The following is a 14,654-nucleotide window of genomic DNA, read 5'->3' as shown; positions in this document are numbered from 1 at the left end:
AGATAGATAGATAGATAGATAGATAGATAGATAGATAGATAGATAGATAGATAGATAGATAGATAGATATGTCAGCATGCATCTGCAAAGTAAAAAATTAAGATTAATGGTTGTTTCCATGCTGAAGTTAAAAGAAGGTAAAAGACAAAACAACATTTTGACTGTATAGCCTTCATCAATTTAATGAAACTAACCCTTTTTTATCTTATATTAAGTTCTGGGTGTACGGTCCCTCAGAGCAATCTGATTGGTCCTTTTGGCGTTTGTGACATGAAGAAAGAGGAGGTGTGAGTGTGAGATGCACAAGGAGGAATAAAGGGGCACACCGAGCGAGAGATGCCTTCAAAGACAGAAAACTATAAAACCAGACAGGCTGCGAGAAATGTGCATTCAAAATAATGACAGAGTCTAAGAAGCAGGCTTTATGAGAATGCGCTTGAGAAGGGGAGCGCTGGTGAACAGATGTTCAGACACAAGTGAACACAGAGCAAAGGTGCTGGAAGTACATGTAGGGCAAGAGACAGCAAATATTTTTTAATTATTCTGTTTCCTCTCTATGTTCTCCCCGTGTCTGCGTGGGTTTCCTCCAGGTGCTCCGGTTTCCTCCCACAGTCCAAAGATATGCATGTTAGGTGCATTGGCGATCCTAAATTGTCCCTAGTGTGTGTGTGTGTGTGTGTGTGTGTGTAAAGTGTGTGTGTGCACCCTGCAGTGGGCTGGCGCCCTGCCCGGGTATTTGCTTCCTGCCTTGAGCCCTGTGTTGGCTGGGATTGGCTCCAGTAGACTCCCATGACCCTGTAGTTAGGATATAGCGGGTTGGATAATGGATGGATGTTTCCTCTCTACGATGGGTACCGTGGCTAGTATAAACATAAACAGAATGTCTGTCTGTTCCCTAAACACACTTTGATCGATCTGGACCTAATTTTGCATAGTTGTTCGCTATGACCATACAGATGAGACAGACTACTTTGGAACTTAAAATTTTGACCCTGGTGATCCCAGTGCTTTTTTTTGTCCTGTGTGCTACAGTTTGTACACCAGTGCCACCTGCTGGCTCCAACCAAATGAAACATCTGAACAGAATGAAGCCAGACTAGCAGACAAAATGTCCCGAGTACCAAGTGTCCAGCTCTGTCCCCATTTTCTTGATGAACTCATTTTAAAGTAACAGTCTCTTTCCACTGGACTAATTCCCTTCCTGATTTTAAACACTTCAATCATGCCACCTTTTAATCTTCTTTTGTTTAAACTACAAAAGTTCAGCTCTTTTAATCTTTCCTCATAATTGATCCCCTGTAGCCCTGGAATCAGCCCAGTCGCTCGTCTCTTTTTGCACATATACATATAGACTGCTGGGTGATATGGTAATGCAGAAGTGGGCTGCTTCTGTGTGGACTGTACATGTTCTCCCTGTGCTCACATGAGGGTCCTCTCATATTCCAAAGACATGCTCATATCTCAGCACACTGTGAGTGTAAGTGGATGCAGTTTTTTTTTCCCCCTGTAACGGGTCGGCATCCTTTCAACAAATGGCTTTAGTCTTGCACTCAAAAAGGCTGAGAGAAGCACCGGCTCTCCATGTCTCTGTATTGAAAAAGTGGGCTGGGATCACAGATATTTCTTACTATACCCTTGTAGCGTGGTGTGGGGTACCTTATGCAACTTTAAGACCCCAATACAGGTCTGTGGATTTCTACCCAAGAATTCCCCGTTACAATCGACCTCTAACAGTACCCAAAGCAAAAATTGGACTGGTGAGCCAAATCCTATTCCAGCTATTAATAAGCTGCCCTGTGTGGTGGGCTTCAAGGTGTGAAAAGGTTCACTGCCATAATTCGCTATGCCATGAATTCTGAAGACTGAGGGCGGTACTGGGATGAAGACAAGCAGCAACCAGCCACATGACCGCCTTGTGTATCCACAGCGGACGCGGAGTATAAATGAGCAGGATAACTGCAGGATGTGATATCTCCAGCTTAACTTTTTGGGCACGTGTGTTGACAGTCCTCCTTTGGCTTTGTGTGAGTGGGGGGTCCTGTGGTGGACAGGCACCCCGCTCACGCGCCTCCTACCCGAGTCATTAGGCGATAATAATGCTGAACAAGGTGAGATCTTGCCAAGGTGTCATATTTTTATTCATTTGTTTAATCCAGATGACCTACTCCGAGATCTATCCGATTGCACACTGTTCTCTACAACTAACAGGATTCTTTTTTAATAATAAATCAGCACACTAGAACGGAAATGAGCAGTCGGCACTACCTTTATTGATCCTGCTTGAATATCTTGTTGTTTTGCTCGAGTCTTTCCGAGCACGTTTATCTCTTACGTCCCTTTTGTGTGCGTGTGTGTGTGTTTTACAGAGTCGTCCTTGTAGTTTCGCAAGCCGCACGTACCTCCTCCCCCTGCCCCCCGATGCGTGAAACTCCAGTGACTGCCGAGCCTCTGAAACCCGGGCAAAGTCCGCCGCTGCTCGCTTCCTCGCTAAGCGCAACACCAAGCGCTTCTTGGCAAATCGTCTCGCTCGTCCCAGCTCACCAGAGATGCTCCACCGAGCCAGGCGGAGTGGTCGCGGGCCCCTGCTGCTGGCCGTGACTGCGGCGTTCTGGGTTACACCTGCGATTCTTCACCCGCAGTGTCTGGATTTCAAGCCCCCGTTCCAGCCCCCGAAAGAACTCACTTTCTGTGTGATGTACAAAAACTTCGGCTGTTGCGATTCCGAGAAAGACTCGCAGCTGATGGCCAAATTCTATCGCATCATGGACAACTTCGACTACTACGGGTACGCCAACTGCGCCGGCTACGTGCAAGACATCCTTTGTCAAGTGAGTATTTGGCAGGGACGCTTGGCAGCCCCTGGCGCTTTCTTGATCCTGCTGATCTTGCAGCTCTTTTCCTTGAGCACCTCCAACATTTTACCTTTTTCTGTCGTTTATGCCAGGCGGTGCCCATCGAAGTCTTAACATTTCACTGCCGTTGCACGTGTGACTCGAATGCTTTGGTTTCATTATTTCCAGTAGTATTTCGCCAGTATTGACGTGGTTTTATGTTGGATCGTTAAGGTCTAAACGGAAAACCTAACAGCCGTCCTATGGATTCAATCAGGAAAGAATACAACGCTTTGCACACTAAAAATAAATCAGAAAACAACAAAACGAAAAAAATCAATCAACTAGTCACTGTAGCGACTTCACTGTGTCCTAATCTTTATAAAACTTTTTCCAGTTTTCTAATAAACCGTCTGATTCATAAGTTCCCAACCTTTTTTGGGCCAGAGCCCACTTTTTCAAAGAGTGATTCGATAGCGCCCCCTTTGGGTGAACTGTACTATCTTCTTCTATAATACGCTACCTTGGCTGTTCGTTTGTCTGTCCAGGATTTCAAATCAGCTTTAGCTCGCAAACCGCTTCACCTGTTGATCTGAAATTTGGTACACATATACTACGTGATGTCTACTACCTGCTTTCGGCGTGATGATTTTTATTACTCCTTTTATTTATTTTTTTATTTTATTGTAGAATCAAGTCTCGGCAGCGCGCAGCAAGGCGGCTGTGCGGCGCATGCGTACGTGCATCGTTCTCATTCCCTAGCACAGAGGTTCTCAGTGTCGGTCCCGGGGGCTCACGATGGCTGCAGGTTTTTGTTTCAACCAGCTTCTATTTTTAATTGGACTCCTGGGCTAATTAAGTGAACTGTTATTTGTCAAATTCTGTGTTTTGGGAAAAATGTAGAAATTAGAGAACTATGTTTGGTATATTAAAATGTACCAAGCAGTTATATTGGAATAATGTATTTTGTTTTCTTTTTAACACTATTTTCATCTTGATTTTCATTCAGTTTTTTGCAGAGTGTTCTAATTGTTTAATTAATTCATTATTTTCTAATTAGTGGGTCTAATGCTGAAGTAGTTGCAGCCTTGTTGTTTGCTTGGCTGTCTGCTCCGCTGCTTCTCATTATTAGGATACAATGAAGGGAGCTTCACCGCACTCACCGTACAGGCGCACTCAGACCGACCAAGGAGCCTTAATTGCTTGCAGCCTTTATTGAACATGAATAATAATAACGACGTAGTATCATAACAACTCGAGATTAATATCAAACTATGAAACATCAACATTCAATAGCAGTTGTCTGAAAAGTGCACTTAATGCAGAAAACCTAACTGACATACACAAAATTTCGCAATTATCTTATGAAATAAAGTAAGAAAAAATGAATTTGCAGAGACATTGGGTCAAAGTGACTCAGTTCAGGCTTTTGTTCACGATTTAAATTTCATAATAGACCAGAATCCTGTCGAGGATTTTAAAAATTCTAAACATCCATGCTGGGCCCGCGGGCCGGCTTTTAGTTTTACCTTTACAGATAACCATTTAAATAGCCATCGATTTTTACTGTACAACTAACTTTCAAGGTGAAAAATTTACTACATGGCACTTACCGAGCAATAATAAAGTGGCAAGAATCCCCAAGATATTGCAAAAAACGCAGCTAAATTACTAAGTAAGCTGTTTTAATGTAAAATTGATAGCATTAACTTGAAATCTTCGGTTAACAATAAACACAACGACATTATAGTTACGTCACAGCGCAAAGAACAATAGTAACTGTATAATAAATAACGCTGTGTCTAGGCGTCCAAAAGTCAGACTCCAAATTTCATTCTAAGAATTATTTTGAGGTTAAAATAGCAAAGGAAAATGGTTCAGCTTCCGGAAAATTCTCGTCTGTTTTCATCTGGGCCTATTTCAGGAATGGGCCTAATGCTGCAGCATCAATAGCACCCACCTTAATCCGGCCATGAGTATGAGGGTAAATCAAAAAGTAAATGCAATTTGAAAATTACGCGGTAAGCGCAACAGATAAAAGTTGAAGCAATACAGCCCGTTTGCAATGGCTTATGGGTAGCTTGAACATGCACAGTGCAGCACTCTGCCCTTAAGTGTAATTAAAGCCAGAGTCAAACGAACATGGACGTCCTGCTGTTGGGTTGCACCACTGTTGAACAGCGCACCCTAGTGAGCAAAGGGAGTGACACCTGCTGAAATTCTCCGAAGGATGTTGGCTCAGTAAGGAAGTGAAATGAAAATGAAAACTTTATGAAAGGGTACATGGGTTTCAAGCAGAAAGAACAAGTGTAACCGAACGGGCTCAGTCTGGTCGACCTTCATCATCACTCAAACAAGCTAACGTCGACATGGCGAATGCCTTCATTTAGAGAAGACCTGTGGATTATGTTGTCTGAAGTTGCTGCCCATTTGGATATCAGCTATAGATCTGCATGTGCCATAGTGCATGATGACAGAGATGGGTACGCAAACAGCTTACTGATCTGCACAAGCCGACATCCTTTGGGAAATTTCAGCAGGTTTCATTCCCTATGCTAAATACGGCACATTGTTCAACATTGGTACAATCCTGCAACAGAGCGTCCATGTTCACTAGACTAAAGGCAGAGCGCTGCACTGTGAATGATCAAACCACCCACAAGCCATTGAGAACATGCTGTCAGCTTCTATCTGTCATGGTTACTGTGTAACTTTGAAATTGCCTTTTCTTTTTGATTCGCCCTCATACAAAGATGAATACTTACCTCAAAAAGCACATAAAATAATAATTCCGCTGTATCCCTACAAGTAACAGAATTCAAAATGCTCATAAACTGCCATAATAAAGAGTGATGTTTTAGAACCTGCTGTTCACATTCATATTTTGAACACATACTGTACATTAAATTCCAAGAAGGGTATCATTTTATTTATTCAGTATAGCTCTTAGTGTACTGTTTTCAATAATCGTGTTTCATTAAATAAAGCCTGCTTGTTGTAATGGAGTTTTGGGTAGTGGCCTAGTTTGTAGCCTTGTGTTCTGGGTTGAGCTGACAGCTGTGCGGACATCTGCATGTTCTCCTCGTGTTTCTGTGAATTTCTCTTAAACGCTCTGCTTTCCTTCCATCGCTCACAGGCGGATTAGCAGGCTAATGGGAATCGCCATAACCCAGACTGCCATCATTACTGGGGCTGTTTGATCCAGATGGGATCACCAAATGATTGGCTGAGACAATATAACCGGTATGTCCGGAACGCTACACTAATTCTTAGAAAAATGCTGGCTGTACCAAAAGTGAGGTGATATTGCGAAAGGTTAGATCTGAGCAGGGCAAGGCTCTCCTTTTCTTTTCGTGACACTATTATGACATCTCAAAGGTAAAATGTGAATGTTCTTGTAGCTCTAGGTAGAAGGGTATTCTTTTTGTTTGATTTTGTCATACAGTACATCTGTTTTAAAGGTCTGTTGGAATATTCAGAGTAGACACCAAGAACAAATCATCCTGCTCACATGCAGTCGCACAGCAAACAGAAAAGAAAGATGATTTTGTTAAGAGAATAGAATAGATATATTAACAGAAGTTCAGATCATTATAGTGAACAACATCTGTAATTATGAATAACTGGACCAAGATTACTACATTCTTGGTAGGTATAAATCAGCAACGGAATAAAGAAAGCGATTTGAGGATGTTATGTTATTCCCATTCAAAATTGTAAACCAACAAAGTTTAGAAGCACTGGGGTGAAGGTACAATGAGAAATTCAAGGAAGCCGGCCAGCATTCTCCGTAGTATTGCCCAATTGTATGAACTGTGTGGGGAGCTGCTTGTTTGCTACGTGACATGTTTCACGTGTTACACTGAGCTAACTGCAGTCTACCGGAGAGCAATAATAATCTGCTGCAGCTGCTTTATCTTTATGTAACAATCTAGTATTGTGAATAGGGTTTTTTTTGGACAAATGAACTAAAAACTGCTTTAAATGCACTGTTCCTATAATAAGGAGAATAGCAGGTTTAATTCACTGGTCTGAATGAAAACTGATTAAGCTGATGTGGATTCAGGGTGGAAAATATTTTTATTCCACGGGGCTGACTGATCAAATCCTACAGGCATTGAAAACAAATAGACAAGGTAAAAATATAATAGCAGAAAAAATGACTCAGTGGATTCAGAACTTATTCAGGCCCCTTCACTTTCTACACACTTTATTGTGTTGTGTTCATTTTAAATAGATAATTTTGCCATTTTTACCCATCAATCTTCACTCAGTAACCCATCATGACAAAGTGAAAACATGTTCCCAGAAAGGTTTGCAAATTTATTAAACATCACAAACCGAAATCTCCCTTTCAAATAGGTATTCTGACCCTTAATTCAGTACCTTGTAGAAGCCCCTTTGGCAGCAGGTTCAGCTTCCAGTGTTCCTAGGTTAATCTCCACAAGCCTTGCACACCTGGATATGGACTGTTTATCTCATTCTATCTTGGCAGGTCCTCTCAGGCTTGGTTGGATTGGATGGGGATTTTCTGTAAACTGCCATCTTCAGGTCTCTCCACAGGGGGTCTGGGGTTTGGCTTGGCCACTCAAGAACAGTCAAGAGACTTGACCTGAAGCCACTCCAGTGTTGTCTTGGCTGTATGTTTCTGGTCATTGTTGTTCCGAAAGGTGAATCATCAATGAAGTGAAGTGGCGTGCACTCTGGAGCAGATTTTCTTCAAGGTTTCTGGCTGCAGTCATTCTTCCCTCTAATCTGACCAGTCTCCCTGCCAGTGCCATAGAGATGCATCCCCACAGCATGATGCTGCCACCACCATGCTTCACTGTAGGGTGGTGTGACACTAGAGGGCACTGTCGCTCCTCAAACCCCACAGACAAACGTCCAAGACACCAAGTAAAAGCACCAATAATCTTTTTAATTTCTTTTTTTTTCGATATTGGGCCACAGTATACACCACAATCACCCCAATAAACAATAAATCAATCCTCCTCTCCTCCCAGCAGCTCCATCACTCTACCTCCCAACTCCGGCTCAGCTTGCTGTGTCTCTCATAGTCCTTTATATAGTCCTTGACCCGGAAGTGCTCCTGTCCTTCTATCCATGTGATTTAATAGCACTTCCGGGTCAGATGAAGACTTGCATTTTTCTTCAGCCCGGAAGTACTTCTGTTCTTCCTTCCCCGTGACTTGGGAGTACTTCCGGGCTATAGAGAAAAAAAAAATCCCCGCATCTCCCTGCAGCGTCACACAATGGCACCCAGCAGGGCTGTGAAGCCGAACTCCATCTTCCATGGTGCAGGGAAGATGCCATCTAGCGTCTTGGATGTGTCGACCGGGATGAGCTGTTGGCCGTCCATCACAGTGGGTACAGGTATTAGCCAGGTGTTGAGCAGTGCTTGGTCTTCACTAGACACAGTGATTGAAGTTGTGTCCAAAAAGTAAAATTTTTGTCTCAGACTCTTAGTGCCCTTTAAACTGTCATATACCTTTTATCCAAAGAGTGGATTCTGCCTGTTTAATGGAGTGCTGCTGAGACAGTAGTCCTTCTGAGAGGTTCTTACATCTCAGCAGAGGACCTGTGAAGCAATGTTGGAGTGACCATTGAGTTCTTAGTCACCCCCTTCCCACAGTCCTTCATGCCTGGTTGCTCAGTTTGGTCAGACGAGCAACTTTAGGAGGAGTCCTGGTGGTTGCAAACTTCTTTCATTTCTCAATTATTGAGGCTGTTGTACTCCTGGGAACACTCAAAGTTTTAAAAATGGTTTTATCCCCTTGACCCGATCTACACCTAAACACAATTTGATCGTGGAAGTCTAAAGAGGTCCTCTGACTTGGCTTTTGTCCTGTTATATGGTGTCAATTGTGGGACCTTCTCTACTCAGATGTGTGCCTTTTTCTAAATGATGTCCAATCAATTCAGGTGGACCCCATTCAAGGTCTACACACATCTCAAGAAGAACTGAAGCAATCAGGAGCCACCTGACCACAATTTGGAGTGACACAGCAAAGGGTCTGAATACTTTATATGAGTGGCAGATTTCTGATTTTAATAAATTTGCAAACCTTTCTGAAAATATGCTTTCACTTTGTCATTATGGGTTATGACAAATGTATCCATTTAAAACTAAATCTACAACACAATAAAGACTGCAGAAAGTGAAGGGGTCTGAATACTTTCCAGATCCGCTGTAAATTAAGCAGTGTATTGATTCAAATTTCTTTCATATTGAACAAAGTCAAACTATAAGCAATATATTCATTCATGTTTTATATAATTGTGAATTTCCTCTTGGGTGTGAATTTCCCCTTGGGATGAATAAAGTATCTATCTATCTATCTATCTATCTATCTATCTATCTATCTATCTATCTATCTATCTATCTATCTATCTATCTATCTATCTATCTATCTATCTATTATATAGTGCCTTTCACTCTATCTATCTATTTATTATATAGTGATTTTCACTCTATCTATCTATCTATCTATCTATCTATCTATCTATCTATCTATCTATCTATCTATCTATCTATCTATCTATCTATCTATCTATCTATCTATCTATCTATCTATCTATCTATCTATCTAAGTCTGTATGTAATTGAAATGACTCAAAGTGAAGACCAGTCTGCTAAAGTTAAAAATACAGTGGGCCACAAATGGTCAAAAGCCACTTGTTAGAGTAAATTCACTTAAAATTACATGTATTTATTGTACTAAATGTATTTGTATGAAAATGCCAATGTTTTAATCCAGTGTTTCTGGGTTTATGTTTCCAATTCCCACTTTCCTGCCTGTGTTCCATAATAACCCCTTGGCCATGGACATATTGTAACAACAAGGGGCTTGACAGCACTGCTACAGCAGAAGTGGCACATGTCACCATCCAAATAGAATTAAGGGACTGCAGTGACCTGAAATGAGCTCTCTAAGCGGACATAACTGAGTGTAAGAAAGAGAGACCGGTTGAACTGAAAGAAGCACCAAGTTTGAAGGAGTGCTGGCTGAGAGAAAGAGAGGGAGCCATCAGAACAAGTGAACAGGATCAGAGCAGGAATGGAATTCATGTAAAAATCGTTCTTGTCTCCTGCAAAGTCAGATGGTGTGCTCCACAGAGGTAGTTGTAGACCCGTTCCTCATGGCTCTTAGTTAATTTAGCAGCACACACTAAACAGTTTGAGCCACTTAAATATCACGATGCTGTGACACAATGACTGTCACACTTTGAGAACCACTGATATACGTTTCCGGCCTGGATTGCTAACATGACATTACCCTGCCTGTCCGCTACCCAAATGACCCATTCATAAGCTACCATCAGAGTGACTGAGAACAGTAGGGGCCGTAACAGCACCCCAACCTCAAACACAATTGCACAGACACGAATCTTGTGTTGATATAATGATTTAGTTGTAACCAAACACCTTAACAAAGTCTTCTTCATAAGATTTGCATGAGCACAAACACACACACAAGATTCCTTTTCTTCTTCCCCCTAGATTTCTCCTCCCGGGCTAACTTTGCCCATTCTTCACTCCTGAATCCAACTCACCCAGGTGAAGCGGAGCAGCTTTCTTTATACCAGACTCTGGAGTATTTCTGGTATCACCACATTGCATCCAGCAAGCACTTCTGGGTCAGGTGTAACCACCCTGTAACAGGAGAACCTGCCCCAAGCAGCTAACCCTAGCATCACCTGAGGACAGGGCTGCCCACTAGCACCACAATTCCCATACTGCTTTGTGGGTGTCCATACCAGAGGGATACTGCCACCCAGCGTACTGGCTGAACACAATTCCCTGGGAGGCAGCCTCCCCCAGGTCCTCCTCCTATAATGGCCTCCCGACGGGGATAGGCAATTTTATCCAACCCAGAATGGGATGCTTGTTCATCCTTCTCCTTCCATTATAAAGGTCTCCCAGTCAAGTAAGGGAAACCTCAACTCCGGTCAGGATTCCAGTCAACACCCATGTCTGTAACACTGTATACAGACATCCCTTGTCCTGACCTACTATTCTCTGAACGGTTCTGCTCCGTAATTCAAACCTCTCCTTACATCCCCTCAAGAAGTCTCCGATCTGCCTCTGCCTGTCTGCTGACCTTCCCTTCTCTTGCCAGACGTGCCAAGACTGGACAGTGCTTCTCCGTTCTTGCTCCAAAGCTGTCGAATGATCTCACTTTGTCTATTTGAATGGCACCCAATTTGCTTGCTTTTAGGCATCCTTTGAAAACACACCCTCTTATTAAATATTTTGGTACTGCTTAGTTTCTCTCCTACAGGGAAGCCTGATGTTGAAATGACAAAGAGTTTAAGATACGGATTGCTGTTTTCTAGCTTCAGATATATGTTCTAATTCCCATGTACTCGTTTTTTGTCTTATTCTCTGTTGCTTTAGATGCCGTCACCGTCATTCTTGTATGTATTTAACTTGTTTTGCAAGTCACCTTGGATAAAGGTGTCTGCTACATAAATAATAATAATATGATGCTTGGTCGATTGGTTCCATAAAGCAGCAGTGGTGCTACTGTGAAGGAAGCCCAGCAGGCTTTGAAGTCCATTTAAAGTAGTTTTATCAGCATGCCTTTCTATTTCTAGCTAATGTAACTTCCGTTTTCCAATGGTTGGTCGACTGACTGACCGATCTGTTTAATAGTTACGAGCCCCATGTTTATGGTGTGTTAATGTCCTTTGCATTTGAATCAGGTTTCCCAGTAGCCATTCACATAAGGAGGCAATCCATTTTATGAACAAGAGGGCTTATGCAGTCTGTATGTGAAGGCAGGAGAAGTCAACGCAGTGAAAACAAGCATAACGTCAGAAGAAGCCAGAGTGTCAAAGCAGCATTTTAGCATGATAGTGACACCTATTAAATGGTTACTAATTTTATGCTTCATTTTAGGGACATTTTTTGGACCTAACCTTGCGTTCTAAGGAGCAAAACAGTTTCATTAGGGACGTTTTTACAGTTTAGTTAGTTAGCCACGCTTCTCTCGTCTTCAATGCTACGCCCCGGCCTGTTCTGGAGCCTCCTCCACTTTTCTCTATCCTGTGCAACTTTCCCCGGGTTTCTTCTATTTGTTCCTCTCCTCTTAATTCCTCTGTCACCACATCTTCCCATTTCTTTCTTGGCTTTCCTGCTCTTTTCCTTTCTACTGGAAACCATCTTTCCACTGTTTTCTTCCTGTCCTTGAGTCGTCCACGCGCCCTACATGTCCTGCCCATCTTATCATTCTCGATACGCCTGTTTCACTCAGCTCCATTTTTGACCAGTCTTTTCTCTCAAATCTTAATTGTCCTTGGCCATCATATTTTCATAATTCTTCTCAAGCATCTGCTGTCACACACGTCTAGTCTTCTCTTAATTGCTTGGCTAAACGTCCAGTTTCTGGCTCCATACAAGGCTACTGGCACTACTACTTCATTATAAACTGTTAATTTTGTCCACAGTTTGCTCCTGATTATTTCTTAACGCTTACACCAGAGATCTCAAACTCCGCTTCCAGAGGGCCACAATGGCAGCAGGTGTTTGATCAATTCAGTTTGTTAATTAGAATCCCAGTCTTGTTTTAATTAGATTGTGTCATTTAATTAACCGTCATGTTTCTGCTCCCTGTCTGCAATCACATAAACTACCAACCATGGATTTTTTTTGCTTTTCTTTTTAATAACATAAAATATCATTGCTGTCATAGTTTTAACTGCACATGTCAATTGAATGTCAACATTTATTAGATCCATCTGTTTAATCCAGTTTTTAGTTTTTGCATAAGCTAGTGCTTGATTTAAAATTGCTACAAATTGTGTGGCTATGCTGACATCAAAGTCTAAAATTATAACTGCCTCATCATAAAATGGACCGGAATAAATGTCTGCCATCAAGAAACAGTTGTTATCTTTCAACCACATTCTTAACTGTGAAAAATTGTGTTTCATTCTGTTTCATCATGGCCAATCTCTATCACCCTTGTTAAAGATATACAGAGGTATAATAGCATTGTCTTTTTACTTTCTCATATATGTAAGTATTGGAATCGTCCAAAAATTTGATTTCAAGATTTTGATGAATCTCGACGTTTAACGTCTGATGTGAGAAGGTCCTTCAAAAAGGTCAATCCTCGCAAAGCTCCGGGACCAGATGGCATCCCAGGCCGTGCCCTCAGGGCGTGTGCTGACCAGCTAGCAGGTGTGTTCACCAACATTTTCAATCTCTCCCTGAGGCAGTCAGTGGTCCCCACTTCCTTCAAGGCATCCACCATCATTCCTGTCCCAAAGAAACCGGTGGTCTCCTGTCTGAATGACTATCGCCCGGTTGCACTGACATCGGTCATTATGAAGTGTTTCGAGCAACTAGTCAAAGGTTACATCTGCTCTCCCCTCCCTGACACGCTGGATCCTCTCCAATTTGCTTACAGAGCAAACAGATCGACAGAGGATGCCGTTGCACTAACAATAAACACTGCCCTCACCCACCTGGAAAGAGGAAATACATATGTAAGAATGCTGTTCATAGATTACAGCTCGGCATTCAACACCATCATCCCCTCAAAACTCGTCTTGAAGCTTGACGACCTTGGGTTGGGGACGACCATCTGCAGATGGATTTTCTCTTTCCTCACAAACAGGCCCCAGGTGGTGAGAGTCGGCAAACACACACATCCTCATCACTCATTTTAAACACAGGAGCGCCGCAGGGCTGTGTGCTTAGCCCCCTCTTGTATTCCTTGTTCACCCATGACTGTGTTGCAAAACACGGCACAAACACCATCATCAAGTTTGCAGACGACACAACCATCATAGGCCTTATCACTGACAACGATGAGACGGCCTACAGAGAGGACATGCTGGCACTGAGTAATTGGTGCTTAGATAACAACTTGTCTCTTAACGTCAGCAAAACCAAGGAGATGATTGTGGACTATCGAAAACAACAAGGCAGAGAACACCAGGCTATCTACATCAGCGGCATAGAAGTTGAAAGGGTTAACAGCTTCAAGTTCCTCAGAGTAAACATCACCAAGGATCTCTCATGGACCCTTCACATAGACACTGTGGTCAAGAAAGCTCGCCAGCGGCTCTACTTCCTGAGGAGGCTGAGGAAGTTTGGCATGAATGCCAACATCACCTCAAACAGGAGTGTGGTCGAGAGTCTGTTGACGGGCTGCATTACCGTCTGGTATGGGAGCTGATCTGCCAGCAGCCGGAAATCACTACAGAGAGTGGTGAAGGCAGCAGAGCACATCACGGGCAAGAGTCTTCCTGCCATTGAAGACATTTACCTCCAGCGGTGCTTGCGTAAGACAAGCAGCATCATAAAGGACCACAGCCATCCAGCACGCCAGCTGTTCTCCTTGTTACCGTCTGGCAGACGATACAGGAGTCTGGCTGCTCGGACTACAAGACTTAAGAACAGCTTTTACCACCAGGTCATTCGACTCCTCAACAGCAACACCTGAACACTTACATACACTTACATTACATCAACATTGCACTACTCACACACAAACTGTACCTGCACACACTCAGAATACTGACTGGAACATGCATCTGCACTTTATGGAATATGCATCTGTACTTATAAAACATTATCTGTGCAATAACTGTCATCTGTACTTGCTGCTCATTCAACTCATATTGCTCTATAACTTCTTTTAAAACGTACACATGTTATTTTATATGGCTTGTCTATTTTTAACTTGTAATCTTTTTTTAAGCTTTATTAGATCTAGGCTGAGCGACTTGTTTTTCTCGTCATACACATTTCATTGTATGTTGACCCTGTGTTAACCTATATATGACAAATAAACCTAAACCTAAACCTAG

General features: G+C 42.5%; 1 protein-coding gene across 2 annotated transcripts in view; it reads left to right on the top strand.

Annotated features, from left to right (window-relative positions):
• Positions 1-2,429: 2,429 nt before the first annotated feature.
• hhipl1 (HHIP-like 1) overlaps positions 2,430-14,654 on the top strand; it is a 60,277-nt gene continuing 48,052 nt past the window's right edge. For both annotated transcript variants that reach the window (XM_028821251.2, XM_051919793.1), the window contains exon 1: positions 2,430-2,828. In XM_028821251.2, coding sequence (XP_028677084.2) covers positions 2,547-2,828 — 282 coding nt within the window. In that variant the 5' untranslated portion in view covers positions 2,430-2,546. The remainder of the gene's footprint in view (positions 2,829-14,654) is intronic.

This window comes from Erpetoichthys calabaricus, chromosome 16, assembly GCF_900747795.2.
Source record: "Erpetoichthys calabaricus chromosome 16, fErpCal1.3, whole genome shotgun sequence".
NCBI lineage: Eukaryota > Metazoa > Chordata > Cladistia > Polypteriformes > Polypteridae > Erpetoichthys > Erpetoichthys calabaricus.
Note: the sequence above shows the minus strand (reverse complement) of the source record. Positions and strands in the feature narration are given on the sequence as shown.